The 26,137-nt window shown below is 48.5% G+C and overlaps 12 protein-coding genes across 12 annotated transcripts; 7 read left to right on the top strand and 5 right to left on the bottom strand.

The window, feature by feature from the left end:
* Positions 1-1,335: 1,335 nt before the first annotated feature.
* BDV37DRAFT_282803 (uncharacterized protein) lies at positions 1,336-2,605 on the top strand (the record flags this gene model as incomplete). The annotated part of the gene is made up of 3 exons (XM_032087130.1): positions 1,336-1,351; positions 1,849-2,470; positions 2,521-2,605. 3 exons carry the CDS (start codon positions 1,336-1,338, stop codon positions 2,603-2,605), a joined length of 723 nt encoding a protein of 240 aa, XP_031941829.1.
* BDV37DRAFT_247543 (uncharacterized protein) lies at positions 2,108-3,124 on the top strand (the record flags this gene model as incomplete). The annotated part of the gene is made up of 2 exons (XM_032081882.1): positions 2,108-2,470; positions 2,521-3,124. A coding segment is annotated over exon 2 (415 nt), but the record flags the coding sequence as incomplete, so codon positions are not given.
* Positions 3,125-3,222: 98 nt separating this feature from the next.
* BDV37DRAFT_271375 (general substrate transporter) lies at positions 3,223-5,190 on the bottom strand (the record flags this gene model as incomplete). Its single annotated transcript, XM_032084710.1, has 7 exons — positions 3,223-3,408; positions 3,490-3,925; positions 3,987-4,232; positions 4,280-4,431; positions 4,492-4,758; positions 4,845-4,924; positions 4,980-5,190. 7 exons carry the CDS (start codon positions 5,188-5,190, stop codon positions 3,223-3,225), a joined length of 1,578 nt encoding a protein of 525 aa, XP_031941827.1.
* Positions 5,191-5,634: 444 nt separating this feature from the next.
* On the top strand, positions 5,635-7,286 carry BDV37DRAFT_282800 (FMN-dependent alpha-hydroxy acid dehydrogenase family protein; the record flags this gene model as incomplete). Its single annotated transcript, XM_032087129.1, has 6 exons — positions 5,635-5,653; positions 5,706-5,764; positions 5,819-6,688; positions 6,749-7,007; positions 7,072-7,145; positions 7,194-7,286. The coding sequence occupies 6 exons, from the start codon at positions 5,635-5,637 to the stop codon at positions 7,284-7,286; spliced, it is 1,374 nt and encodes a 457-aa protein (XP_031941826.1).
* Positions 7,287-8,004: 718 nt separating this feature from the next.
* On the top strand, positions 8,005-10,728 carry BDV37DRAFT_293947 (beta-mannosidase; the record flags this gene model as incomplete). Its single annotated transcript, XM_032089533.1, has 4 exons — positions 8,005-9,092; positions 9,148-9,581; positions 9,631-9,866; positions 9,955-10,728. The coding sequence occupies 4 exons, from the start codon at positions 8,005-8,007 to the stop codon at positions 10,726-10,728; spliced, it is 2,532 nt and encodes an 843-aa protein (XP_031941825.1).
* Positions 10,729-11,832: 1,104 nt separating this feature from the next.
* Positions 11,833-12,485, top strand: BDV37DRAFT_271372 (glutathione peroxidase; the record flags this gene model as incomplete). The annotated part of the gene is made up of 2 exons (XM_032084709.1): positions 11,833-11,875; positions 11,956-12,485. 2 exons carry the CDS (start codon positions 11,833-11,835, stop codon positions 12,483-12,485), a joined length of 573 nt encoding a protein of 190 aa, XP_031941824.1.
* A 94-nt stretch (positions 12,486-12,579) lies between these two features.
* BDV37DRAFT_114190 (translin) lies at positions 12,580-14,093 on the bottom strand. The gene is made up of 8 exons (XM_032078434.1): positions 13,753-14,093; positions 13,655-13,691; positions 13,511-13,564; positions 13,325-13,458; positions 13,157-13,262; positions 13,011-13,096; positions 12,805-12,954; positions 12,580-12,749 (listed from the first exon to the last, which is right to left on the bottom strand). Exons 1-8 carry the CDS (start codon positions 13,816-13,818, stop codon positions 12,675-12,677), a joined length of 708 nt encoding a protein of 235 aa, XP_031941823.1. The 5' UTR covers positions 13,819-14,093; the 3' UTR covers positions 12,580-12,674.
* Positions 14,094-14,321: 228 nt separating this feature from the next.
* Positions 14,322-15,044, bottom strand: BDV37DRAFT_282796 (DIM1 family thioredoxin-like protein; the record flags this gene model as incomplete). Its single annotated transcript, XM_032087128.1, has 5 exons — positions 14,322-14,347; positions 14,405-14,647; positions 14,769-14,816; positions 14,871-14,904; positions 14,964-15,044. The coding sequence occupies 5 exons, from the start codon at positions 15,042-15,044 to the stop codon at positions 14,322-14,324; spliced, it is 432 nt and encodes a 143-aa protein (XP_031941822.1).
* Positions 15,045-15,765: 721 nt separating this feature from the next.
* On the top strand, positions 15,766-16,863 carry BDV37DRAFT_247525 (60S ribosomal protein eL22). Its single transcript, XM_032081881.1, has 4 exons — positions 15,766-15,857; positions 16,010-16,045; positions 16,114-16,310; positions 16,369-16,863. The coding sequence occupies exons 1-4, from the start codon at positions 15,843-15,845 to the stop codon at positions 16,493-16,495; spliced, it is 375 nt and encodes a 124-aa protein (XP_031941821.1). The 5' UTR covers positions 15,766-15,842; the 3' UTR covers positions 16,496-16,863.
* Positions 16,864-16,897: 34 nt separating this feature from the next.
* On the bottom strand, positions 16,898-19,013 carry rex3 (putative RNA exonuclease Rex3; the record flags this gene model as incomplete). The annotated part of the gene is made up of 1 exon (XM_032089532.1): positions 16,898-19,013. The coding sequence occupies exon 1, from the start codon at positions 18,866-18,868 to the stop codon at positions 16,898-16,900; it is 1,971 nt and encodes a 656-aa protein (XP_031941820.1). The 5' UTR covers positions 18,869-19,013.
* A 528-nt stretch (positions 19,014-19,541) lies between these two features.
* On the top strand, positions 19,542-21,779 carry BDV37DRAFT_114153 (lipase ROG1 family protein). The gene is made up of 2 exons (XM_032078432.1): positions 19,542-20,163; positions 20,221-21,779. The coding sequence occupies exons 1-2, from the start codon at positions 20,087-20,089 to the stop codon at positions 21,596-21,598; spliced, it is 1,455 nt and encodes a 484-aa protein (XP_031941819.1). The 5' UTR covers positions 19,542-20,086; the 3' UTR covers positions 21,599-21,779.
* Positions 21,780-22,431: 652 nt separating this feature from the next.
* Positions 22,432-24,352, bottom strand: BDV37DRAFT_114136 (phosphatidyl synthase). The gene is made up of 2 exons (XM_032078431.1): positions 23,746-24,352; positions 22,432-23,648 (listed from the first exon to the last, which is right to left on the bottom strand). Exons 1-2 carry the CDS (start codon positions 24,111-24,113, stop codon positions 22,691-22,693), a joined length of 1,326 nt encoding a protein of 441 aa, XP_031941818.1. The 5' UTR covers positions 24,114-24,352; the 3' UTR covers positions 22,432-22,690.
* Between the last annotated feature and the right edge of the window lie 1,785 nt (positions 24,353-26,137).

The raw sequence follows: 26,137 nt of genomic DNA, 5'->3' as shown, positions 1-26,137 counted from the left end.
CTTGAGAGACGGCATTGCATGCATCTTTTCTGTCCCGATTCGATGTACTCGTGACGATCATTTGTGACGAATCTCTAGATATCATTAGACTTGTCTCCCTTACCATAATCCCTGTGTCAACTCCGTTTCTTTGCTGACTTCTTCCTAGCGCTTTGAGCCCTGGATCACACACAGCCCTGCTGAATCCTGTCTTACTCCTTGGTACGTGGCGGGCCCAACATGCAACCCTACAAAAGACCTGAGTCATTCCGTTGACAGTGCATTCCTAGATCAAACACTTACTGTCTAACCTTCCGATAAGATCGGTTTTCACATCTGATACACGGCATTGACTCTAAGGGGCTCTCTCTCAGCACCATGTCTGGAGAGCCTACACAACTAGGTCTTGCTTTGTAATTCCGCATACACAACAAAAAATAGGGAACGAAACTCTCCGTACAATGGTTGTATAATGTCTACGCAAAGCTCGAAACTCATTGATGGAACTATGTAGGCAGGCTAGATGGGTATTATGGTCTTTATTGCCTTTTTGCACATCTATAAATCAAGAAGACTAAATACCCTCCATGCCAACGCTGTCTAACGAGTTATCCAACAGTCGATCGCCCAAGCAGGTCTGCCTTCACTTCTTCACAGCCTAGCATTGTCCAAGATGTCGACAAAAATACATGTTGCCATTTATAAACATTCTGACCCGGGCTGGATTATATTAAAACTCGACACGCAGGCATTTGGATTGAATTTTCTGATCAATCCCAGGCTCTATTTGATTTGTCAGGTGCACAGAGCTCCTTTTCCTATACCGAACACCACGACGGCATCCACCCTCAAGATCATCCAAGATGTGTTGGTATTGTTTATGTTGCAACTGCTGCAGAAGAAATAGCGTCAAAGGACAGAATCATAGATGTACTCAGACGAACAGAAGTCAATAACGATCCTAAAGCTGATTACGATTGCCGGAACTGGGTTTATGATGCGCTCGGAAACCTGGAAAGAATTGGATGCTTAACTAAGGAAGAGCGTGCGGCCACTTTGGAGGCTATGACGACAATTGTAATGCAGGCAAAAGATGAGGATAAGGCATACCCGTTTTGTATGTGTAGTCAATCTGGTTTGCATCAAGGTACTGATTTATTCTTAGGATGATCACCACTAGAAGCGTTTTATCTCCCTAGAGGTCAATCAGGTGTTTTGCGGTCGCGTGGTAAGATTCCTCTCGGTGTATCCACGTTTTATTATGAACATCTAGAGTATTGGCATTTGTACAAGAGGATGTAGGGCTCAGGGGCAGAAACGGTCTAGTACCGCACGTGACAGGGGTCGAGACCCACCATGACGTTTCTCGACTGTATGGAGTACGCAGTATACAGTACCTATACAGTACATGTATGATGTTATGGTGGAGCCTCGATACATCATCTTCGTCGTATTAGCCTGTATTAAGTCAATGGAATATACTTGGATAGACTTAATAAACATCACCGATTACGGAGTACTCTACTTGGAGTAATATTGATGCCTCTGCTGTCTATAAGCTGCACCTGTCTTGTAACCTGGTAGAACCTCCAGAGTGACCGTGAATCCAAAATATCCCAATTCCCATGGAAAATAGACATATCTTCCAGCCATGTATACTTGAACAGATGATTGGAAGTCCATGAGTGGGGACCATGTAGATCACAGTCACGGGCTATTCTTGGCTTTTGGGCCTGTCGCAGTAGGTCACGTTCATAGTCCCTTCTATTGATCAGTATAAAGAAAGACGCGTCCACATCAACACCATTCTTCCACCAACCCCTTTCATCGAACATACTTCTATCCTTCTGGTTTCTTAGTCCCTTTCAGCCATAGTCAATCCTACTACAATCTATTATGCCTGGCAAGCGTGCCAATTCAGCCTCTGCGGCGCAGCCCCGTCCGGCCAAGAGTCCCAAGACCGATTAGAACAGCGGCGAAGCAAGCGCTGGTCAAAGGCCTGCGTCTCTGTCAACCTAGACGCCGACTATGCTAAGTTCGTGGCAGAAGACTATGATCATGCCTTTTCGTATGTCTGCTTTTGCCCACCCTCTAGTGCGACCGATGAGGAAGACGACGACCGGGAGACAGCGAGCAGTGCAGATGAGGAGCCTGAGGACTCAGCAGAGGATATCAAGTCGAAATCCAAATGCGATGGCGGCAAAAAATGCTTTTGCCAGAAATCTCCCGCAGATCATTCCGGATATCCGTGGGTGGCCTCACGTGCAGGTGTGCGGAAGTTTACAAACCAGCGTGTTCATGCGGATATACGCTGCCCGGACTTTTTCGATATGTATGTATACAATGACTTCGCAGGTTTTGGCCTTGTAGAGGTCGCGCAAAACCTGGTCTTTGATTTTGTGGAGGCCGAAGGCGACTGGAAAGAACAGTGGGCGGTCTGTAAGGCTGCGAGTCTCTCCATCATGGGCGACATGTTCATGCCTATAACACAGTACGTTGAGGATCTCCCTTTATACGGAAGGTCTCTACTGACAGGTGCAGAATCGAAGATGGAGATCTCGCGAACGATACATTCTGTCTGCTTATGGCGATGTTCCTCACTATGCTTCACAAGCTAGGGTCCTAGGAACTTCTTGGCCCAGATTCGGAAGTCAAAAACCTGGGCTTGGTTATGGCACTGTACATATGTACAGCTTCCGACATGCATGACTACGGTATTTGCGAAGACAATGACGATAAGACGAACAAGGTTGCAGAGTTCCATGACGCAGACCAAAAGATTCTAGCCTATGCTAAGAAATACAACATTGAGTTGCGCGGCCCGTCTAGCATCGACAGTTGTGTTGAAGACTTGGATGAAGTCGAATTACCCCCCGCCAAAAAGGACCCTTGGGGATGGGCTGCTGTCCTTAAGCAGTATGAAAATCTCCACGGAGAGCAGAGAAAGAAGCCTAAGATTGGAGGAATTCGACATGACATCACGGGGATGAGCAGCGCAGAACACCGGGGGAGCAGCTATGACGGCAAAGACCCTCTCAAAAAGGCAGAGCTCGACGAAATCCAGCAGGGCATGATTCTGCAAATAGCCTAGGATCATCGACGACAACTGGCCAGGCAAATGACCAGACTACTCGAAGTGTACATTTCACGCTATCTATTACATAGGCTTGTTTCATTTCTGGCGATCTTCAGGAGGATCGGCGTTTAGATCAATGAACACGTATGTTCACGCCATTTCAATATTTACGGTTCTGCAACACGGCGACGTCGTGGTGGAACCTTGAGACTCGCCTTGCGAGGATTTGGAGCTTCAAACACTTCCTCCAGTTCTTCTAGGGTACGCCCCTTGGTCTCAACAAAAAAGAAGTAGATGAAAGCAAACTCGAAGCAATCCCAGAAAACAAAGAAGACATAGAACCAGTACCCGATCTATGATGGATTATCATTGTCAGCTGTTGCCTTTGGCGCAAGGGGAACCTGGCTAGACAGCCCGGAGGGTTATGAACTTACATCTGCCAGAGCGATCGGTGCCGCAAAGGTGTTGACAAAGCCCGCGGCACCTGCTGTGAGTTTGAATGTTCCCATACCTTTAGCCCGCATATCGTTTGACATGACTTCGCCGGGATAGATCGGCTGCATGGAAGTAAAAGCGAACGCAAATACAACACCGAAAATGTAAATAAAAGCGATCGAAGCTGACGATGCAGTCGTGCTGCCACTGTGAACGAAGACAGCGGCTGTTGCTGCTGTGACTGCCAAACAAATGACCATACCAGCGGTGGAACCAAGAAACATTTTCCGGCGGCCAACAATGTCATGGAAGCGAGTGCCAATCGTGGCCGCGATCCAACCAGTCAACGCATAGATAATGTTAAGCAGTAGCTGAGTGTCGGTATTGGTGACTCCAACATTTTCCAGGAGCGTTGGAAGGTAGTACGAGATGACGCTTTGCATGGAACGTTAGTCGTCTTTCTCCCCTACCAAGAAGCACATATGAGCTGACTGACTTATTCCCAGAGAATTGTCCAAACCAGCTAAAGGCCAGATTGAGCATGAGACGATACCGGCGAGAACGGGACTTGACAAGCACTGAAAGATCGAAGAAATCACGCCAACGTGTAATCTCTTCCCATTGTAAATTATCCCTCATTTCGCTCATCTCAAGCACCACAATTGGATGTGAAGCTTCGCCATTAGCATGATACTTTACGATGAAGGATTGGGCCTCCTCATGGCGATCCTTTGCAATGAGCCTGTACGCTTTTAATGTTCGTCTTCTCTTCAGAGGAGGATAACCAACCAGCGGGGCGATTCTGGGACAAACCAGATACCCAAGCAGACAAGTCCAGGGCATACCATCTGGAGCCAGAGTGGAAGGCGCCAGTCAAGCTGGCCACGGTGTGCCAAGTGGAGATGGGCGCCATACACGGCTGAAGTCGCCAGAATGGAGCCCTAGTAAGACAATCAGATGGTCCTCTTCTTTTCCGAATGGGAGCTGGATCGGTAACGTACAACGTAGTAAAGTGTGTTGTACATTCCAGCGACGCTCCCGCGATACTGGGGAGGGGCAAGCTCGACGAGTAACAATGGAGAGGCTGTATGAGCGCAAGTCGCAAAGAATGACAACAAGAATCTTCCCCCGATGAAGACACTCAACTTTTCTGCTGTACTGGTGACAACCGTGGCGATGCAGACCCCGAGGCAGCCGACAAAGATATGCGTTCGTCGCCCGCGCCAATCTGCCATCCAGATGAAGAGTGCACCTGCCATCTGACCAATCTAATAGAGGACGGTCAGCTTTTCTACCTGTCTTCCTCGGACAGTCTTCTCACCTGGAATATGGAGAAAACAATGCCAGTGCTCACGGAGCCATTATTTGGAAGATTATAATACTCGATATAGTTCGGAAGCGCATTGATAGAGCCCATGAGACTCGTGTCGTATCCTGAACCCAGTATTCGCTGCCTGTCATGAGTAATCATGGGAATCGAGATACTTACCATTCATAGTAGAGCACAGGAAAACCAAAGCAGACATGAAATATAATTCTCTATACCCCGAGCCCCATGGGTCGGGGCGGTTTCCTTCAATGACTTCTGCCAGGGTAAGGGGATCTCCTTGGACTTTGCCATTGGACGAGCCAACTGATTCAAGATGCTCAGGCTCAGGTGGTGCTATATTATGGTCTTTACTTCTTCTTTTCTCAGCCATGCTGTCAGATCGCAAGAGTTCGATCTAAGTCAAACTGGAACGCAGATAATTATATATCCCCAAGTGGTTTTCCAGAGCATTGTTTTAGCGCCCCGACACCTAGGATTTATACATCCCCACGGGGAAGCCTTTGCCAAGGACAGAATGTCTATCCCCACACTTACCATCTTCGCATTACGTTGTGCCAATCGTATGAGACTGGGTGGCTGTGATTCCAGTTGGTTGGAGCTTAGACCGGATGACAAGATTTATTACCTCCCGGTATCATCGATTACTAGTGCTATCAACGTTGATATGCCTTGTCGGAAGCGTGGGGGCACAACGTTTCTCCTCAGATGTTGCGAGCAATAATGAAAGGTGTCGCTGCATCACCTTGCTTTGGCCACTAACGCCGTGTCAAATTAAACCCGTCAGTTGTCTTGTTAGGTCCTTCAAGGCTTTGCTATGATAGGGCGCCGGGAAAGTAAGTCACTGAACAGGAAAGTATGAAGGCAAAATTAATTGATGTGACTTAGTTGCCAAACACAACTCCGCCGATAGTTGCTGGGTTGTCCTCTATGGCAAAGTATACGACGTGAGTAGAACCCGACAACTTTCTCATCAAGCGCATTCCATTTAACAAATCTAGGTCACTAACTTTCTCGAAAATCATCCCGGGGGCTCTGCGGCTATCCTGGCCTTGGCTGGGAAAGATGCAACACAGGAGTACGATACCATACATCCGCCAGGTTTATTAGAAGAGTACCTTGCTCCTGAGGCATGCTTGGGCGTCCTATCCGCATCCACGTCAGAGACTGCAGAGCCAACAAGCATTCCCCAACACACAGCATCTAAAGAGACTTCCGAGGAAGCACCACTATCGTCACTGTTAAACCTCGCCGAGATCGAACAAGTTGCCGAGCGAAAACTCAGCCCAAAAGGGTGGGCATATTACTCCTCTGCAACGGACAACAGCATCACAAAAGCGCACAACAATCTCATCTACCGTTCGATCTTACTAAGACCACGAGTTTTCATAGACTGCCGCGAATGCGATCTTTCCGCCCATTTCCTCGGTCTCAAACTCGGACTACCAATCTACATATCTCCAGCAGCAATGGCTCGTCTCGCCCACCCACAAGGCGAAGCTGGCATTGCAGCAGCGTGCCGAAAGTTCGGGGCGATGCAACTTATCTCCCACAACGCCTCGATGGTGACACAGGAAATTATCGCCAACGCCCATCCAGACCAAGTCTTCGGCTGGCAACTATATTGCCTAAAAGACGTGCGGCGTAGTGAGAAGCGGATCGCCGAAATCAACTCAATCAAAGCTATCAAATTCATCTGTCTCACCCTTGACGCTCCATTCCCCGGTAAACGCGAGATCGAGGAGCGACAAAAGATGGAAGAGCTGCGCACCGCTGGCGCGGCTTCGTCGCCCCAGGTCTGGGGAACTGATGCCTCGCTCACATGGGAGAGAACGCTCAATTGGCTCCGGATACATACATCCCTGCCGATTGTTCTGAAGGGTATTCAGACTTATGAGGACGCTATCCTCGCCGCTAAACACTCTCCCTAGGTCAGGGGTATTGTGCTTTCGAACCACGGTGGCCGCGCATTGGACACAGTGTCGACTCCAGTGCATGTCCTACTGGAGATTAGGCGCTTCTGTCCGGAGGTCTTGGATCGATTGGATGTCATCGTTGACGGTGGTATCCGAAGAGGAACGGATGTTGTCAAGGCTCTGGCACTTGGTGCTAAGGCTGTGGGGATTGGACGAGCAGCGTTGTATGGTCTTGCAGCGGGTGGGCAAGAGGGTGTCGAAAGGACACTACACAGTAGGTTTATCACAATCGCTGAGCATGTAGCGAGCTTATCATGATTCATAACTGATTTGTTTAGTCCTTGCCGACGAAACAGCAACTGCTATGAGACTTCTCGGTGTTCAACGTGTTGACCAGCTGTCATTGCAGCATGTGGGTTGTCATGTCCTGACCGTTATACAATTGCTAAAATCACTCCAGGTAAATACCCAGCTCGTGGACTCACAGACCTTCAACTCCGGAAGCTCGATGTCGTCAGTGGAGAGGGCATTTCCAGCCCGCGCCAAGTTCTGAGCTTCAATGCTTTCGATATGCATGATAGAACCCATAAGCTTCAATGACATAGTTCCAATAATCCCAAATAAGCACATAAATGCAAATCTACCATAGTCAATTACCGTAAATCGAGTTTCCCTAGAATATGAATTTAAATAACAGGACATGTAACCTTTCTTCCAGAATCATACTCTAAAAACCAGTCCACGTCATAGCGGTCTACATCCCCAGTCAACTCAAGTCCAACCACCGAAAACCTCTGCAACCCTCATAGCAGCACACAATGACCTCCCATAGAATACAGTGAATTACGCACCAACCGTACGGCCACGGTATCATGATGCGCGGATATAAAACTCCGTGTCTGATACAGTATAGCCCATGCATGGGACGATCCACTAAACCCATTTTGGCACGCGGTTTTTAAAATGCCGTGTGCCATGTAGACGTGGGATTTGGAGTTGGCTTCGCAGTACTTTGTCATAGTGAGATATGTCTTATTGGTTATAATAGGCCAAGATCATTATCATTTGGTAACTATGGCTGATTGGATTTTGCGGGGTGAGGGGCAGTGGGGGTCAATATGAATAATACAATATGGTATTGATGTTTATGATGCTTTTTTTCTTTGTCTTTTCTCCTTATGTTTTCTGTTGAATCTTTGTATGGATAGATTTACTTGATCTAGTGCTTCAGCTACTGCAAGCTTTTTGCTGGATAAGGTAAAACAACAGCAATGTCCGGTTTCAAGTCGCTCGAGCTCTCGCAGGGCTGGCAATTCCGGGATGCTAGCGATACCAGTCCAGAAGCGTGGCGTAGCGTTTCCAAGGTACCAACCGTTGTGCACCTCGACCTCATCGATCACGGTGTAATACTCGACCCGTTCATCGGGATGAACGAGCTTCAGGTGCAGTGGGTGGGTGAGCGAGACTGGGTATATCGGGTCGAGTTTGTGCCACCAAAGCTTGAGGCCGGTCAACGGTGCGATCTCCTCTTCGAAGGCCTAGATACTATCGCGACTGTCAAACTGAACGGCGAAACCATCCTTAAGAGCGATAATATGTTTGTTCCCCATCGGGTTGATATTACGAAACATTTGGTCCCGGAGTCTGGCAGCACCATGACGCTTGATATCTTGTTTGAGTCTGCTCTACTGTGTGGACGGGAGCGTGTTAAGCAACATCCCGAGCACCGGTTTATTACACATCAAACGGAAGCTGGGAGGAGTTCGGTCCGAAAGGCTGGGTATCATTGGGGCTGGGATTGGGGTCCTATTCTGATGACGGCAGGGCCGTGGAGGCCAGTTCGGCTAGAGACCTATACGGCTAGGGTGGAGGACGTGTGGGTGGAGAGCGAAGTAAGCCAGGATCTGAAGTTCTGTCGAGGTCGTCTTAAAGCCCAAGTGTCTGGGAGACCAGGAAGTAGCGTTCACTTCAAGCTTCTACTCCGGAATAAGGTGCTTTTTGAGTCTGAAGTAAGTGCTACGGGGGATGGGTTTGCAGAGACAGAATTCGTGATCCAGAACCCAGCACTATGGTATCCGCGCGGATATGGTCGGCAAGACCTGCATGAAATCTGCGTTAATCTCATTGACAATCATGAGGTACAACATGAGGTCTCCAAGTTGACCGGGTTCAGGAGTGTCGAGCTTGTTCAAGAGAAAGACAAATACGGCCAATCCTTCTTTTTCAGGATTAATGGTATTGACATTTTTGCCGGCGGCTCATGCTGGATACCGGGTGACAGCTTCCTTCCTCGATTGACTCCCGAGAGGTACAGCAAATGGCTCGAATTGTTGGTAGAGGGAAATCAGAATATGATCCGGTAAGTCCTTTGCATCCTCACCCTGAAGCCTTAGCTGCCATTGACGGGTTATGAGCATCTGGGGCGGCGGGATCTTTGAACCGTCCACCTTTTACTCCACTTGTGACGAGCTCGGGATCTTAGTCTGGCAAGACTTCATGTTTGCATGCGCTTCATATCCCACCTATCCATCCTTTTTGTCGTCCATCGAGGAAGAAGCACGTGTGAACGTCAAGCGTCTTCGTCATCACCCCTCCATCGTGATATACGCAGGAAGTAATGAAGACTACCAGATTCAAGAAAAATATCATCTCGACTATAACTTCGAGACTGACAAAGATCCGCAGTTGTGGCTCAAGTCAACATTTCCTGCCAGGTACACCTATGAGTACCTATTGCCGAAGGTTGTAGAGGAAGAATCACCCACGACACCGTACCACCCAACAAGTCCCTGGGGAGGAGGAAAGCATTCAGCAGATCCCACAATAGGAGATATCCATCAGTGGAACAGTCTGTCACAACTCCCCTATAATGACAACTTTCACTAATGTCGACACAGTCTGGCACGGAACAATGTTGCCTTATCAAAACTTTCCCGAAGTTGGTGGGCGGTTTGTCAGTGAATTCGGAATGGAAGCGTTCCCACATCGAGCGACAATCGAGCAATTTATTATAGATGAGGATGAGATGTACCATCAATCTCTCACCATGGACTTCCACAACAAGGCCAGGGACCACGAACGACGACTCGGCACTTACATCCTTGAGAATTTCCGAATCAAATCTGATTTTCAGGTAGGTCGATGGGAGTTTCTGCCTCGACGCTGAAAAAGAAAAAAAAGAAGAAGAAAGCTACAAGTGCTAACTAGACATGTTTCATAAGTCATACGTACATCTCTCTCAGATTGCTCAATCCGACGCTATGAAATTTGCGTATCAGGGCTGGCGTCGACAATGGGGCCACGGCCGCCTCTGTGGGGGAGCCCTGGTTTGGCAACTAAACGACTGTTGGCCGACGACCTCATGGGCGGTGGTGGACTACTTTTTGCGAAAGAAGCCTGCATTCTATGTCATATCGCGGACTTTGGAGCCAGTTGCAGTTGGTATTTCCAGAGCTCACAAGGAATGGACATCTGGACATGCCAAACCTGCAGACTCGACCAGATATGAGCTTTGGGCCGTGACCAGCCATCTGAAGCCGACCCGCGCTACGGTAAGCTTACGCTTCATATCAATTCGAACGGGTGCAGATGTGCAGCCAGAAGTTTCGTACCAGGTTGTTCTCATTCCAAACGGTACAACGGAAGTAGCAAGTGGGGATTTGAGTTTAAAAGACACAGATGCATTTGTGCTGAGTGCCACCCTGAGTATTGATGATCAGGTAATTAGTCGAGACGTGGATTGGCCGCAACCTTACAAGTACCTCTCATTCCGAGACAGGGGTCTAGAGGTCAAACTTCTTCCTGCGGAGAACGCGCTGTCCGTCACAGTCAAAAAGCCAGTCAAGGGTTTGGTCTTTGAGGAGACAGATGGCGTTTGGCTGCAAGATAACGGAATCGACATAGCCCCTGGCTATGAGCACATCATTCCCGTCCGCGGAATTCGTAGTGCCTCTGATATTCCACGTTGGACATACCTTGGGGACGACAGCCTATGAGATCCATTATTTGTTGCTGAATGTCGATAGTCAATCTTCTATATTGGGGGTCAGCGAATCGCAATGGCATCCGCCAAGATGGGTTAACTGTATCCGGCAGGTGACCTGATCATGGAGCGGAGTATGCATAAGGTACGCCCGGACTATCACTTACCCAGCTACTACTAGTATCGATATCACTGTTAGTGTTAATTTTCTCTTCAGCCTGGCTACTACAACTAGAGTAGAGTATCTAGTGTGCCTGAGGCTGGAGAGTCGGGACTCGGATGTCTGCTTCAGATGCCGAACTGCTACGCCGTACAGAATACCTAGTTTCTAGAACAGTCGATGTCTTGATAGATGTGTAATAGACACACCTCAACTATACAGGGCTTATGAACGATATTCATGTCATTTGAGACTGCATAAGCACCCGGTGCTTCACAGCATGTGAGCCAAAAAGAGTATATACAGTTCTTGGCTGGTTCCTTGCCCCGAGGCCCGTTGTCCGAGGCTAGTACGGTGTAGATCCTCTGGGTTCATGTGGGCTGTTTCAAAGTATTTGGAATTCTGGAAAAGAGATGAGCCCCGCAGGCCATGCTTTTTGATCAACTTTAATCAATTCTTATTTTATGTACACTAGATCACTAATCAGACTCCTCAGACACTAGATTCCTAGTTCCACCCCCACCAGAACCCACGGATCAAATGATGGAAGTCGGTTACAGTGCGTGTGCAACAGTCTGGACTGAAAAAGATGACAAAGATGACCAATCTGGTTAGCCGGAATATGCATTTCCGTTGACGAAATGTACCAAACGGGCAAATCGCCCGCAGCACGATGATGACATGCCGGCTCGGGTTCTTCCTTCCTCCGTCACGCCCCTCACGTACTGCTTCCTCAAAACCTCAGGATCGCTGTATAAAAGCATGCGATCAACCTTAACGTCTACGTCCATCATCTTACGTGCTTTATCATCTCAGAAACCACCAACTTACCTCCTCGCGCATATAACCAGCCCTGTCGCAAGGTCGCAGAGCAGGTATTCTTCGTCAACGCTGTCAAGCTCCGCTAAGCTACTCAAGCATCAACCACCTCGTTTGAGCGCATTTCATACGCACACCATGGCTTCCGCAACCACCTTCTTCGACTTTGAACCTGTCGACAGTACGTTTTTGCTGATAAGCTCCTTGTCAATCCCCGATATTACATACGGGAGTAGTACTAACAGACCTCCTTGCAAATAGAGAAAGGCTCGCCTTTCCCCCTCACCCCGCTTAAGGGCAAGACCATCCTCGTCGTCAACACCGCCTCAAAGTGCGGCTTTACTCCCCAGTTCGAAGGCCTCGAGAAACTCTACCAGAAGCTCAAGACCAAGTACCCCGAAGACTTCACCATCCTCGGATTCCCTTGCAACCAGTTCGGCGGTCAGGATCCCGGCTCCAACGATGATATTCAGTCTTTCTGCCAATTGAACTACGGCGTTACGTTCCCCGTGCTGGGCAAGCTGGATGTGAACGGAAACGAGGCCTCGCCCCTGTGGACCTGGATGAAGGAGCAGCAACCCGGCCTGCTGGGCCTGAAGCGCATCAAGTGGAACTTCGAAAAGTTCCTGATTTCTCCCGAGGGCAAGGTTGTTGGTCGCTGGGCTAGTACCACCAAGCCCGAGTCGCTGGAAGACACCATCGTCAAGGAGATTGAGAAGTCACAGAAGAATGGATCTGCAGCTTCGGCTCAGGCTAAGGAGGGAGAGTCTGAGCAGGCTAAGTTGTCGTGATTTAGTTTTTCGGGGAGTGGGAGTCCATATTTTATACCATACTTCGTTACATGTACCTTAGTAGTGCTTCTTGTATGTACTTTTTTTCTTTGGGGCACTTCCAGCCCACTAGCATGAAACTAGTGTCATGAGATTATAAATTAATCGCCATTATGCATTAATTTATGTATGCTTCTGTTTATCCACAAACTAGGCGTTGTCACCGCCCTTCGGGATCAGGTTCCGCAAAGAAAGGTCGTACACGACATCCTCAACCTTCTTGACCTGCACGGTGTTACCATTTATCCATTACATAATTTCCGACATTAGATAAACTTACACTGTATTTAATCCCATCACTTCTCTTGCGCAGGATGTCGTTCTTCAGGTTCAAGAGCTGGAACCCGGCAAACAGATCCTTGATGAAACTTCCAATCTGCACCGGTCGTGCGTAATCCCCAAGAGTGACCGAGTTGACAGCAAGACGAGACTATGAACGTCAGTACATTTTAAGACAAGCAGACAATGAAAAGGAGATCAACAAACCAGTTCCTCGACCATAGAAATCAGAGCGAGCAGATACTCTTCGATCGTCAGATGGAACGCATCTTGTTCCTTAAGGTTGACGGGGACTAAACACCCACATTAGCATCATAGATCAAGGGCGTCAACCCCTTATGCAAGGAACATACCATCAAGGAACTTCCCAACCTCCTCAATAGTCAGGAACGACGCAGCACGACTACTCTTGTACTCCTCAAGCCCGCCCAAGTAAGCACAGAGCTCAATAGACGATACCTGATTCACAGTATTAGTCCTCGTTACTATCTCTCACTAGGATTAAAAGACATGTAACAAACCAGATTTTGCAGTTCACGAGTCCACACGCCGTTATATTTGTAGAACGGGTGCTTGTCAGCCAAGGCCTTGAGCCGAGTGACTTGTTCTTTCTGGGCAAGGATTTCCTTTGTCGCCTCATCGAGGACAGGTTTCACTGATGTTGTTAGCAAACTGATCTTTTCCTTCTCTTTGAGGAAGCTACTTACACTGATTTGAGGGTGTGGAATGAGCTCGAGAGAGGATAGCCGTTGTGGAGCGTCCTGTTCTGATATGTCAATCGAAGCTCTGAGCATACCTCTTCCCACAATGTTAAATGGAAACACGGTAGTTGCAACATTGACGCGACAGACCATTTCTAGCAAGCGTCTGGACTATCTCATGGAGTTCCTGGTAATAGGTCAGAATGAGACTTCTCTGACGCTCGAGCGGGAAAAGGCTTGGCACGTACATCGCGCACAGTAGCCTCTTCGTCGATCTTAGACTGAAGGCTCTCGAAAATGGTACGGTCGATCATTTTGTTTATTATTTGTGTTTTGGTTGGGTGAGTTTGTTGTTCTATATTTTCTTGTTGTAGGTGGGATTGGATTTGATGCGGATGGTCGACCTTACGTCAGGTAAAAATAAAGTGAAGAGATTGTGGGGCCTGAAGTTGTCCGCGTTGTTGGCCGTAGTTGGATGAATGAATCTTCAATCTCTATAGACTACAGTAGTGTTTGAATGACATAACATAGTTATTCAATAGCCATTACCCCTTGGCATCATTGATTTTTATGGTGTAGTATTACGAAGGGAAGCAAGAATATACACGATCCACGAGGTAGATGGAAAACTGGCAGCTTATGCACAAATATATAATCTATGGAATATCCTATGGTCACCTTACTGAGATAAACCGAGGGATCGCGCTTATACAGCATAAAGCCGAGAAGATAAGTATATACGTCATGAACATTTTTCATTATCTTGGTATTGGGCCTAAGAACACAGAGCAGCAGCCCAACCAACGACCGAAGCAAATCAGTACCGGTACCTCGTCGAGTAATCTAGAAGTCGATTAGCTCAACATCAATCGAAAGTACTTGACAGAAGCTGCAACTCACCCTTCGGGCTAACCACGAGACCTCGTCCCTTCTTGGCACCCTTGTAGATCGTCTCAAGAATATCGATCAATTCTTGCTTATCCTCGAGCACCCAGTTCAATTTGTTATTGTTACCGGTACCAAAATCACACATCATGTGTTTGTTTCTATAGAAAAACATGATGGTCATTGGATCGAAGAGTTCGTACATGGTGTTGAACTCAGGGACCTCGTCAATGTCGCAGAGGTAAATCACGGCGAAATCTGGATGGAATGTTAGGTATTTGTTTATCTCACAAGGGCACTTCGTGCGCAGCAGAGCTGGTTTGGAGCTGGAGCGCAAGTTTTTTTTTCTGTGATAGTTGGGTGAGGGTGCCCGACTCACTTTTGACCCGCTCAGCGATTTTGAAGAGAACTTCATCTTGGCGCATGCCTGGGGGACGGTTAGGACATCGTCGTAATTTGTGCATATAGCGAAAGGACTTACAGTCGACATCATGGTCGCGGCCAAATCGAATGACCTGTCCGTACTTGTCAGTCTGGGCATATATGGTGACGCGACTGCTAACTGGGTACGTACTACGAGTCGTTCTTCTTCAGAGAGAATGGCCTGGTCGACGTGCCAAGCGGTACGCAAATGCGGCAGGACGACGGAACCCATGTCGACGTTATGGCGTTATTGAGTGAAGAGTGATGTATATCCAAGTGATTGGAATGTAACTTGGGCAGGAAATGATACTCAATATATCACGTGCAACAATATTGTTCGACACTAAAAGTAGCTCTATATACACAGCACATCACTTGGGGGAGCTATATACAGACACTAAAATGTTCCTCCATACAGTCTACTGGAATCTTCTTCTCCAAGCAGCCGGATATACCGACTGAATTGATGAAAAAGGAGTTCGCGTCTATCGGGGATAGTGTAAGCCCGATGACACTGTGTGGCAAGGCATGCGCAAGCACAGGGGCCCTGCCACGGAGACCAAAAATAAGATTAATCAATGTTGTGTTCCTATGGAACACTTTCAGAGATTAAACTGAAAAGAACAGATACTACACTTGATCTAAGCCAAAAGGCAAAGAGAGCTGGAGAAGAAAAGAAAAAAATTCTAAAGATCGGGAGGTCTGCAGAGTATTTAAAGGGAAGGGCCAGTGGCCCGTGCGGGGCTAGTCAGCTAGTGTCTTCGTCCTCGGTTAAGCGAGAGGACAAACGAGACAAACTATTACTAATGAGGAGTTTGGTCAGATGATAGCTGGATACCCTAATCACCATCCAACCCTAGTATGACTTCCCAATCCGGATTAGTCACTCGCACTCGCCGGTGGGATTGAAGGCTCCACTAGCGAGAAGTTTTAGATCTCCATCCCTCTGCTATCTTCACTCCAGGCGCAGGATACTCATCTCTTTGCGACCAAGACTCCCTCGTCACCAACCCCCCTCAAATCAATCACAATGTCTCCCGCTACTGTATGTTGTCAATCCTGAAACTGCTTTGCTGTTCCCCCTGAGACGGCAGCCAGATGGTCTCTTCACATTAGCTTGTGCAGGATACCGTCCTGGACTCCCTGGGGATTCGACATTATGGAACAGTAGGCTAATCGCAAAATTCCGGTGAATAGGCTCGTGGTCGCAAGGCCCAGAAGGTTACCCAGAAGGTATGTCTTGATATTAATTCACAATCTAATCAAACAATTCGATGATCGCTAACATGCTATCTCTGTAGTATGTCATCAACGCTTCTCAGCCCGTGAGCGACAAGATCTTCGACATCTCCGCTTTCGAGAAGTTCCTTCACGACCGCATCAAGGTCGAGGGCCGTGTCGGCAACCTCGGTGACAAGGTCGTCATCTCCCAGGTCGGCGATGGCAAGATCGAGGTTGTTGCCCACATCCCCTTCTCTGGTCGCTACCTCAAGTACTTGTAAGTTGCTCGCATCCGTCGCATGATACCCGCGACCATGATACTGACGGCCACCCAGGACCAAGAAGTACCTCAAGAAGCAGCAGCTCCGTGACTGGCTCCGCGTTGTCGCCACCTCCAAGGGTGTCTACGAGCTCCGCTTCTACAACGTCGCCAGCGAGGAGGCTGACGAGGATGAGGAGTAAATGTCTCCTCTCTGGGATAAAAAAAAATTAAACAAACGACCAGGCTCGAGTGCGCTCACATCAGGGGGTTTCCATATCTGGACGGGAGCGATATCTTAATGGGAGTCGGTGCTTTGGGTCCGGTTTGGAGGGTTATAGATGCGGTTGGTCGGGAGCGCTCCGACGCGGCTCTGCGGCGTGATATACCCGCCGGGTTGCCTCAACCTGAAAAGGTGGCATTCCATGGCTAGCCTCGTCGCATCCAACGTGTTGGTGTAATATTTCTACTCATGACGTTACGACTGGTAGATTTGAATTGATCCATCTATCTCCCATTTGCTCCTTATATCCACGTAGACTGCATAGAAATCGCCTTTTGTCGGGTATCATTTAGTAAATCAGCTATGATGTGGAAATCCTAAGTTAAACTAAATCAGAACTGGTCCTCTTCTGTCCGGCTCCAGGTCCAAGTCGCCATATCGGACCAGTATCATCTGTTGCACCGGCCGGAGGGACAAGTTTATCATCCTGAATAATCCATCCTTTTGTCTTTAACACCTTCCAAGATTCTGCAGCCTTGACCCGGACCAAGTCCCCAGTGGCAATCGCATCCTCTTTGGAATCATGGCCACGATTCCCTCCAGTCTGTATGTGCCTATCAAGGTATTTTCTGGATAGAGTTTTAAGGCTCATGCGGTTGGGTAGGCCTGCTCCGATTGGGTATAGTATAACGGTATCAATAACGGTAGGATGGATAATACGGCAAACGTTGAGGTCATTATCAATGGCATGCCCTATTAGAGGTGTCTCTGGTTGTAGCAGCTGGAACAATAAAGTCCTTGCTGCTGCGGGAGATTCCACTACCTGTAAAGGCGTTAATTTTACCTCTCCATCCTCGCTGGCAGATGAAATGACCGGCGTAGCTGAGCCATCGTGGGGTGCCGCGTTATTATAATGCTCGGGGAAGACACCAGAAAACCGCGAGTTTAGGTCAAGAATCTCCCCCATAGGCCTGACAATAACATCGAGGAGCTCCTTGCCCTCGGGCCAACTAACAGCCGTGAGCCGGATCAGCTCCAGTCCCAAGGTGGTGTATCCCATCTCACAGTCGAAACATACTGGTGGAAGGGGGCCCTTGTCTGGTTGCGCGGGAGTCTTCTCGAATTGAAGAATGGACGCCAGCCGCTTGGCCTCCGACACTTTGAAGACATGGGTATCGCCTTTGGTACATCCAGAAGAAGTCCCCAGGGTCTCATTGCAGCAAGTGAAATAGGCCTCCTTATGGCCAGTAATATGATCCGTTCGCTTCTTTGGAGGGTAAAACGGCTTGCCAGGGTGGTATGTGCACTGCCCTCCTGTTGTCAACGAACCATCCTCACGGCGGCCAGGAAAGACCTGGAATCTTCCACCACATCGATCACACTTTTCCCATCCTTTAGACTCGATGACCCCTTTCCTTGCGACCTCAATCTCCTCGTCTGTGGGTGGTTTTGTCACGTAACCATATTGTTCCAGTCCTACAAGAGGCGTGACTAGTCTTCCTGCAATTGCTATTTCCTCTTTGATGCTCAGGCCAGTTGTAAGAACAGTAGGCTTCTGGTCTGCTTCACTAGGCGCTGTCTTGTAGTATCTCTCATTGAGATGAGCTTTGACCTCCTTCACCCAATCTTCCTTGCTCATCTTCGAGAGTTTAACAATGCGGAGTTTGATAACGTTGCCGTATACACTCGCATTCCCTTTCGCCGTCTTTTCCTCTTCATCTAGAGCCATCGTGATGAGTTCGTTTGGCGTTAAGATTATGCTTTTATCTTTATTTTCTTTGTCCTTCGCCATCTTGGCATTCAGGGCTGACATAGCAGCATGAAGCTTCGTCAAAATAGATAGCCGCACGCCATGAGACACCGGCGCTTTGGCCAACATCCTAGGATTCAGACTCTCGCGGGGAGCTTTGCGTAGCGGGGGACGTTGCTCCGGTTTTGCAGATGCCGATACCTCACGCTTCGCTGTTGAAGGCTCGGCCTTAGAAGGAGGCGGGGAGACATCCCTGGATATAGACTGAAGTTTTGCAGGGGTTTGGCTTGTTGTTTGGGCCTTGGTACTGGCCTTCTTTGTCGGTGTAGCTTTTTGATCACTAGTTTCGTACTGGAGTGAAGGTAAAGGTTTGTCTTCCTTCTTGGCACTGCCAACCTCGGCCGTTGCCTGAAGCTTTTGTTTCTTGAGGGGTGGCGCCTCCTGAGTAGCAGTGAGCTCCTTTTCTGACTGCGTACTCTTGGCGCTTTTGTCGACTTCTGCGGGTGGGTTGGTAATTTCGTGAGAGAACATGCAAGTCAAGAGAGCGCATTCCTGGCCCTGAGGACAGGGTATATCCTTGAACAAGCCAAGCGGAGTAAACATTGTGATTGTATCAAGGTTGTAGTAGGCTGATCATAAAATGAAAGAAATGCAAACTGATAGCATAAATATGGCCGAGATAGTATTTAGGCTCTTACTCCTGAGGCCTTGCTGAGGCGTAACTGGTCACCACAGAAGTATGACCACAGATGTCTCAGGCCAATTGCGTGTGCAAGTTAGACAAAACTGGTCATTTCCAGCATATTTTTATTCTTGAGTGCTTTCGATCTGGCCTAAATTGGTGGACGAGAAGTAGCAATAGAACGCCAGCCTTTTCTCAGTTCCAGTCGGTTTTAATGAATTACTGCATCGGAAGAAAAGCCTAGTGACCTCGTCTGCAAGGAGGACAGGGTATATAGCATATACCTTCGAGTACAATGAAGTGCATCATCTAGAGAACAGTATATGTGGTGAATCGCGGTGCTTCGAACAAACGATGCAAACGTCGCAAATCTCTTGCCGTATTGGTAAGGCATCAACGTTGATGTATAGCAGCAGTCGACAGGTACAGATATACTGCATGCGTGTAGCTGAGAAACACTTCGAATGGTAGATGATGACTATTCGAAGGAATACAAGGAATAAGGGGATTGCAAAATGTTGACTTTAATGTCAATCAAACTATGCTGCTATCTTGCGTGATATATATATACTGTGAAACGCACTAATATGGAAACTCTAGGGTCACCAACTTCTATCCAGCAAACCACACATGCAGCATGACAACTGGAATGATAACTGTAAGTCTTTTGGAATCTATCTCAGACATACCCGCCTAGACCCCCAGATTCACTAGATATTCGCCAGTCTCTTATCGTGAAGCTATTGAGAATAGACCCACGTGATTTCCCTGGTTTGAAACGCTTTGATTGGCCCAAGCGCGCCGGTGTACGCCATCAGTGTTGCCTCCGATGTTGCACTTATCAGTTCAGCAATCAATCATGCCCCTGAGAAGGCGATGTAGTAGGATCTCAGCACTTTGCCATTGATAGACTTTTCCTTCATCTTCTCAACCTATATACCAAAGTCATATACACGAACAGCATTACAAGAAGACTTGTCATAGCGCAGGAACTGAATTAGGCAGACACCTGCTTGGTAATCACTATAGATAACCATCTACAGACGACGGAGAACATCCGTTGATCCTCAACCGAAGGAACTCACAACATATACAGAACATAGATATTTACAAGGGACTAGCAATCCTTTCTATGAACTATGGGCCCAAGTAACCACCAGGGGGACGAGAGCGGCATTCCGCGGAAAGCCGACCACCTTTGTGTCTTGATCCATGGGTAAGGGCATGGTATCGAACCGGCCACCACGACATCTGCTAATAAATACTATGGCAGATTCTGGGGCAACCCCTCTCATATGGACCACCTAGCAGCGTCACTGCGCCAGCGATACAGTGAGGACCGCCTCCACGTTCTTGTCGCAGAGCGCAACATCGGAAATCTCACATACGATGGGATCGAAGTCGGCGGCGAGCGGGTTGCTCACGAGATCGAAGAAACGCTGGGTACATTAGCCGACCAAGGATGTCCTATCCGGAAACTGAGTGTCGTCGGGTACTCATTCGGAGGCCTGCTAGCCAGATATGCAATAGGATTGCTCGACGCACGAGGGTGGTTCGATAAACTAGAGCCGGTCAACTTCACAACCTTCGTGTCGCCACATGTTGGCGTGCGGATTCCCCGACAGGGTGTCTGGGGCTATATCTGGAATAACGTAGGGCCCCGGCAGGGGTCTATATCAGCGCAGCAGTTGTTCTTGGTTGATTCTTTTGGGGACTCGGGGCGGCCGCTGCTTAGCATTTTGGCGGATCCGGATAGTATCTTCGTGTGGGCTCTGGCAAAGTTCAAGAACCGCAGTCTTTATGGAAATGTTGTCAATGATCGCACTACAATCTTCTATACAACCACGCTTTCGTTGGTGGATCCTTTCCGTGATCTGGGCGACGCGCAGGTTAATTATGTTAAGGGGTATGAGCCTGTTGTAATTGACCCAGATATGTACTTTCTGCCTTCAGCGGAGGTGAAAGAGTCTTTGCCATTGGCTTCTCGTGTGTGGGAGCAAATAACGAGATTTTTCACCACGGCCTTGTTCTGGGTCTTTATTGCTCTGTTCTTATCCATCGTCCTCCCGCTTTTCTTCTTGCACTCTATCTCCCAGTGGTCCCACAGTCGAGAACGAGTCCGGCTACATGAGGAAGGAGAGAGCGCAACGCTCTTCAGGCAATACCGGTTGCCTCACGTCATGGTAAAGCAAATGCAAAGCGCCATAGAAGAAGCATACGAGGACGTCGGGTTCAGCCAGGACCCCGAATATCTCTCCACCACAAGCAACAGCAGCTCAGCAGATTCAATCAGGCGACGGAACTCCCCCAGTCTGAAAGCGAAAGAAGCTGCAGGGCACAAACCCAGCTCCATCACCATCCAAGAAGCTTCCCCGCCAACACCAGAGCATGGTCAACCAAACAGCACCCGCGAAACAACTGCAGATGATGCCATCAGCAAGAAGGGCCGAACATATCCCACCCTCGCCCTGACGCCAGCCCAGCTCTCCATAATCGAGTCGCTCAACTCCGTGGGATTCCGCAAATACCCGGTCTACATCCACAACCATCGACATACCCATGCAGCAATCATCGTGCGGGCCCCTAAGCCGGGCTTCGACGAAGGCAAGGTAGTCATCAAGCATTGGCTCGATACAGAATTCCAGATCTAAACGGGGACCCATCGAAAATGCGGGGTGCGGAAATAGTCGCATGTTTGCAAATCCCATCGAGTCCTCGTATAGGAAACATCAGAAGAGGACACGGTTAGTAATAAGCGTCCTGAATGGATCCGCCCCCGCTCCAACGAGCGCCGGTGCTTGTCCGGTCCTGGGCATGAGGGGTCAGTGGTTCATCCTCGCCAATATCAACCTGCTTTATACGTTACTACTAGGAGTAGCGCATATCCATGGTTCTCTATATCCAAGCAGAAGCGCAAGGCTGAATCAAAGGTCACCAATACACTCTCCGATCCAACGTTAGGCGGGACCCGCCCTCCATGAATGCCCCGGGCTATTCTCGCGCTCAGACAAGATTAGACTAGATGACCTCTTCCGCTGAGTTCCTCCTCCTGACGCTGTGACGTCTGCTTGCATATCATAGGGTATGGTGCAGTGCTGTTGAACTTAATATTCGGAATTGCCTGTTCCGTCTCTCCCGGTGCGTGTGAGGCTTCAAAATTGGTCTCGGCGTTACGGATGCTACGGTGCTTGTAGGAGGCTGATTCGACGTCACGCCAGGTGTTCATAATATGAGTCTCTACTATACCATGAAGGACGTGCGTTTATGTCATTGATGACGTTTAGTGAGGAGAGATGGAGGTGGTCGCTATAGACCAGCTGAAACTATTTGTAACTTTAGATTGTTGTCCACAGCATGCTGATAGATCATAGAAACAGAGCAGATGATGGATATACTGTCCATAATTCAATAAATCACAAAGTCTATGGGGTCGCACATATCTGATCGCCGAAATGGCTTTCATGGTTCTGTGAACCTAAACGATCGTCCTAGGATCAATGCGCACTGAATGACATCTATCCCTGATCTTTGGAAATTCGTGTCCGAGAAGTAGACCGAACATAATGGTGTTGAAGCAACCAAAGATGAAAGCAGACTGACATGCCTGGGAATCATAAAGCATTGTAAACTGAGAAACAAACTGTGCACAGCACGAAAGATAAGAAATATATAGATGAAATGGGATATCAATAAATGTAGATTTAGATGAACGTAAAATCCAAAAGTTTCCTGGTGAATGCCAATCAATGGTTCTTAGCAGACTCCGAGTCGATGCCGGAGTCGACATCATCATCTGCGATGGCGGACTCGTTGGCCTGCTTGCTGAGTTCACGTTCCATAGCAAACTTGACAGCTTCCAACACATTGTCGGTAGTCTTCTTGGGCGGGTAGCGGGGAATAGTACCCTCCTGATAGACACCTGTCTTAACAAGAATTGAGTACCAGTGGGAGTCACTGATCTTGTCAAACTCGTTGGTACCACGGATATCTGACTCCGGGGTGTCACCGACGAAATAGACGGTGTGTGGCGGACTGTTGATACCGTGGGTGTCCTTGCGCCACTGGCGAAGGAGGCGGGTGGCGAACTCATATGTTCCCAGTTGAGGTTTGCCAAACGCAATTGTATTTAAGTCCTTTCCAGTGACGGCTTTGTAGAGCGCCTCTAGAGAAGCCCTGAGGGCACCCATGCCAATACGAGAATGTTCATGAGAGGTGGACCACACAACGTCATTGTGGGAAAAGAACACGGGTGGGCCCTCGTCGAAGGTCTCAGAGCGTGTACCGAGACGTCCATTCTTCGACATGAGAACATCTAAAATGATCTGCTGATCACCAGCCCAGTCTCGGCTGTCGGCAAAAACGAAGATGGCATCAATGTTGGTTTGACTGAAATCTCGGACGCGAGAGTTCTTGTACTCCTCCTCTGTCAAGCTCCGGAATGGGGTAGTGTCGTGCCTCGTTTTGATGATATCCCCGGGAGTGATGACATCCTTAAAACCATAGCCCTCGGCGACAATGCGGCATTTCTCGCCTACACCACCAACGACAAGAACGGTATTGTACCGCGTAGCCATCTCCCGCATGGGGGTGTGGCCACAAATGAATTGACCCGGCGAGACCTCCAGCTCAAGTTGCCGGCTTAGATCCAAGCATCGTTCTTCTTCAGTCTTGCCTCCGCCATTTGTGACGAAGATATAAGGTCTAGAAGAAAGGTAAATTTTTAGTTTATGCCATGGCACTTAATTTAGTAGATAATGTCACTTGGCGTAAGGGAAAAATTTCTATAGAGAATGCTTACATCTTAATTCCATATGGATTGGCTCCATTGATATATTTGAGTGCTTCAACGGCCGCAGGGATCGGTTCCCCTCCCCTGATCAGAACGCCGTCAATGTCAAAGGCCAGCGCAAACTCATCGGTGGTGGTCAAAGGCCCTCGTGGGACCGGCGACGCAACGCGGGGCGACCCCTCATCAGATGAAACCTCATCTTCTAAGTGTTGCTTGGCCATTTCCATTGCGATAGCCGTTTCGTGAGAATCAGTGGTGGCCATCAAATGCTTGGGAGGAACGACCACATTGGGGCCGCCATAAAGGTCAGCTTGCACAGCGTCCAAACTGGATAGCCGGCGGACCCTTTGGGCACCTAGACCGTCGGCGGTCGTCATCTTCGTTCCTATAATTGTGGGTAACACTACGGGATGACCTCAGATAGTGGAGGCTGTGGAGTGCCCTGTGTGGGACCGGCCAGCAGAAGGCGAAACCGTCAACGTTGAAGATCGATCACCACTTCTGTCGACGAGATCGTCTCGAAGCCGAAAACACAGCTCGATAAACGAATCAAGTTTTGAGACAATCAATGGGTGAGGTTCCGCGACAGGAGCCAGCTTCTACCAGACAATGGAATAGAGAAAGAGAAGAGAAGACCGGGATTATGCAGCACTCTAAGAGTCTTGAATAGAAGAAAGAGGGAGTGATTGACCAAGTGGAGTGGAGAGAGAGGGTCAAGGTTGCGAGGATGAAGCCATTAATATAAAGGCAGGGCACAGCGGGTGGAGTGAAGAGCAGCGCCTGTTTGGTTCATGGTCAATGCAACCCGTGGCTCCAACATCAACCGCGTCTGGACGAATGCCTTTTAGAAATGGAATCATGCATTAACGTGCTCAGGGAAGAGACTCCTCCGAAAGGAAAGTTTACCGTAGCTCGCCGGTCCATTCCAGGCAGCGACAGCATGATTGATTATTTGTGCTGAAGGGATGCCACATTCTGATTTGCTCGACGCAATGATCAAGGCGCCCACCGAGTCGTAAACCATAGGACGCCGGTGCTCGATCGCTCGAAGACGGTGGAGTTGATGTGCAGTAGAGGGGTATCAAAGTGGATCCGCGCAGGAAGGCACCCTGACAATTATCTTCGGATCGTCGTTGATATCATCGGAAAGGAAGATTGGGAGAGTGGCTGTGGTTACGGGAGATGATGTGGGTGTTTTTCTTGTTCTGTGGAGGTGGTGGCTTTACCCTTTACGTTTCTCGGTACGTCAATCCATACGGAGTACCTCGATTACCTTTTTGCCTGGTAAAATGTACCATGTCCCACGGTGTCTTCTGTACCGTAGTACCAGTACCGTACAAACAAGTCCTGTACTGAGAACAATACGCTCGATGGGATTGCATGCCTCAGGTATGGAGTTTATCATTGTTGATCTCTGGTTGATAGCTAGAAGAATATGGAGAACATTGTCAATCTTGGATCCACTTCTCCATACTCTGGAATCGTTACCAAATTAGAAATACTGCAACGCCGGACCAGACATGGCAGAATCAATGAATAGTTGGAGTCTTGAGTCATTTATTTTATTAGTATTATTATTATTATTATCTAATTTTGATTTTCTTTTTTCGTTTCATCTCAACTTCCCTCCCCCTTCGCTTCCTTCTCTTTGTCTCAACCATCCATCTTCGCCCTCCTTCACACCCTCCTCCGAGTTTCCCCCCAGAATGAGGGAATTTCTCACCTTAACAGCCGCCCCTGACGTCACTGCGGGCGATATCTCCGAGTAGAATGTTTGAAGAGAAGCATGCAGTCAATATCCATTACGGCGATGGCGCAGGCACAGATACCAGGCAACCTATGAGGGTTGGTTGCCCAGCCGAGTCCCGCGGCCTAGTGAAGAGTCGTATGCGTTCATTGGACCCAACCCCGAAAGATCCTCGCCAGAAAAGACGCTGCTGCGCTGCAACGTCCTGAAATGGTTTACAAGGTGCGACCATCAGCCTCAGTCAGCCATTTTCGAAACCTTGCTGCATGTGATCTTGACGGGACGACTTGGCCTTAGCGTCTGTCTGTGGGGTTGGGACCAGCGTCGCCATCATGGCCAAAGTCGCTGGTTAGAATCCCTATCGCACAGCATGGAATGTTACTTCTTCCTTGCTATTTCTCTCATTCTCTTCGCTGAGGTACGTTACCGGCGTCTGCAAGAATGATGTGGCACTGACATGGTATGTGTGCTTTGCTTTGAGAATTACCTCCGATGGTTTGCGATAAGCGAGGTTTGGCCCCCTCTAGTCTTTGTTGTACTTGTCTAAAGTCTATTCGGTAATTAGATTAAAGAACGGAACAAAACAAACAAAGAAAGAAAAGTCTGAGGAAGATGAATAAGTAGTCAGGTGAGCAGTATACTACAAAGAACCAG

The sequence above is a fragment of the Aspergillus pseudonomiae genome (genome assembly GCF_009193645.1).
Source record: "Aspergillus pseudonomiae strain CBS 119388 unplaced genomic scaffold BDV37scaffold_30, whole genome shotgun sequence".
Taxonomy (NCBI): Eukaryota; Fungi; Ascomycota; class Eurotiomycetes; order Eurotiales; family Aspergillaceae; genus Aspergillus; species Aspergillus pseudonomiae.
This window is presented reverse-complemented; position numbering and strand designations above follow the sequence as displayed.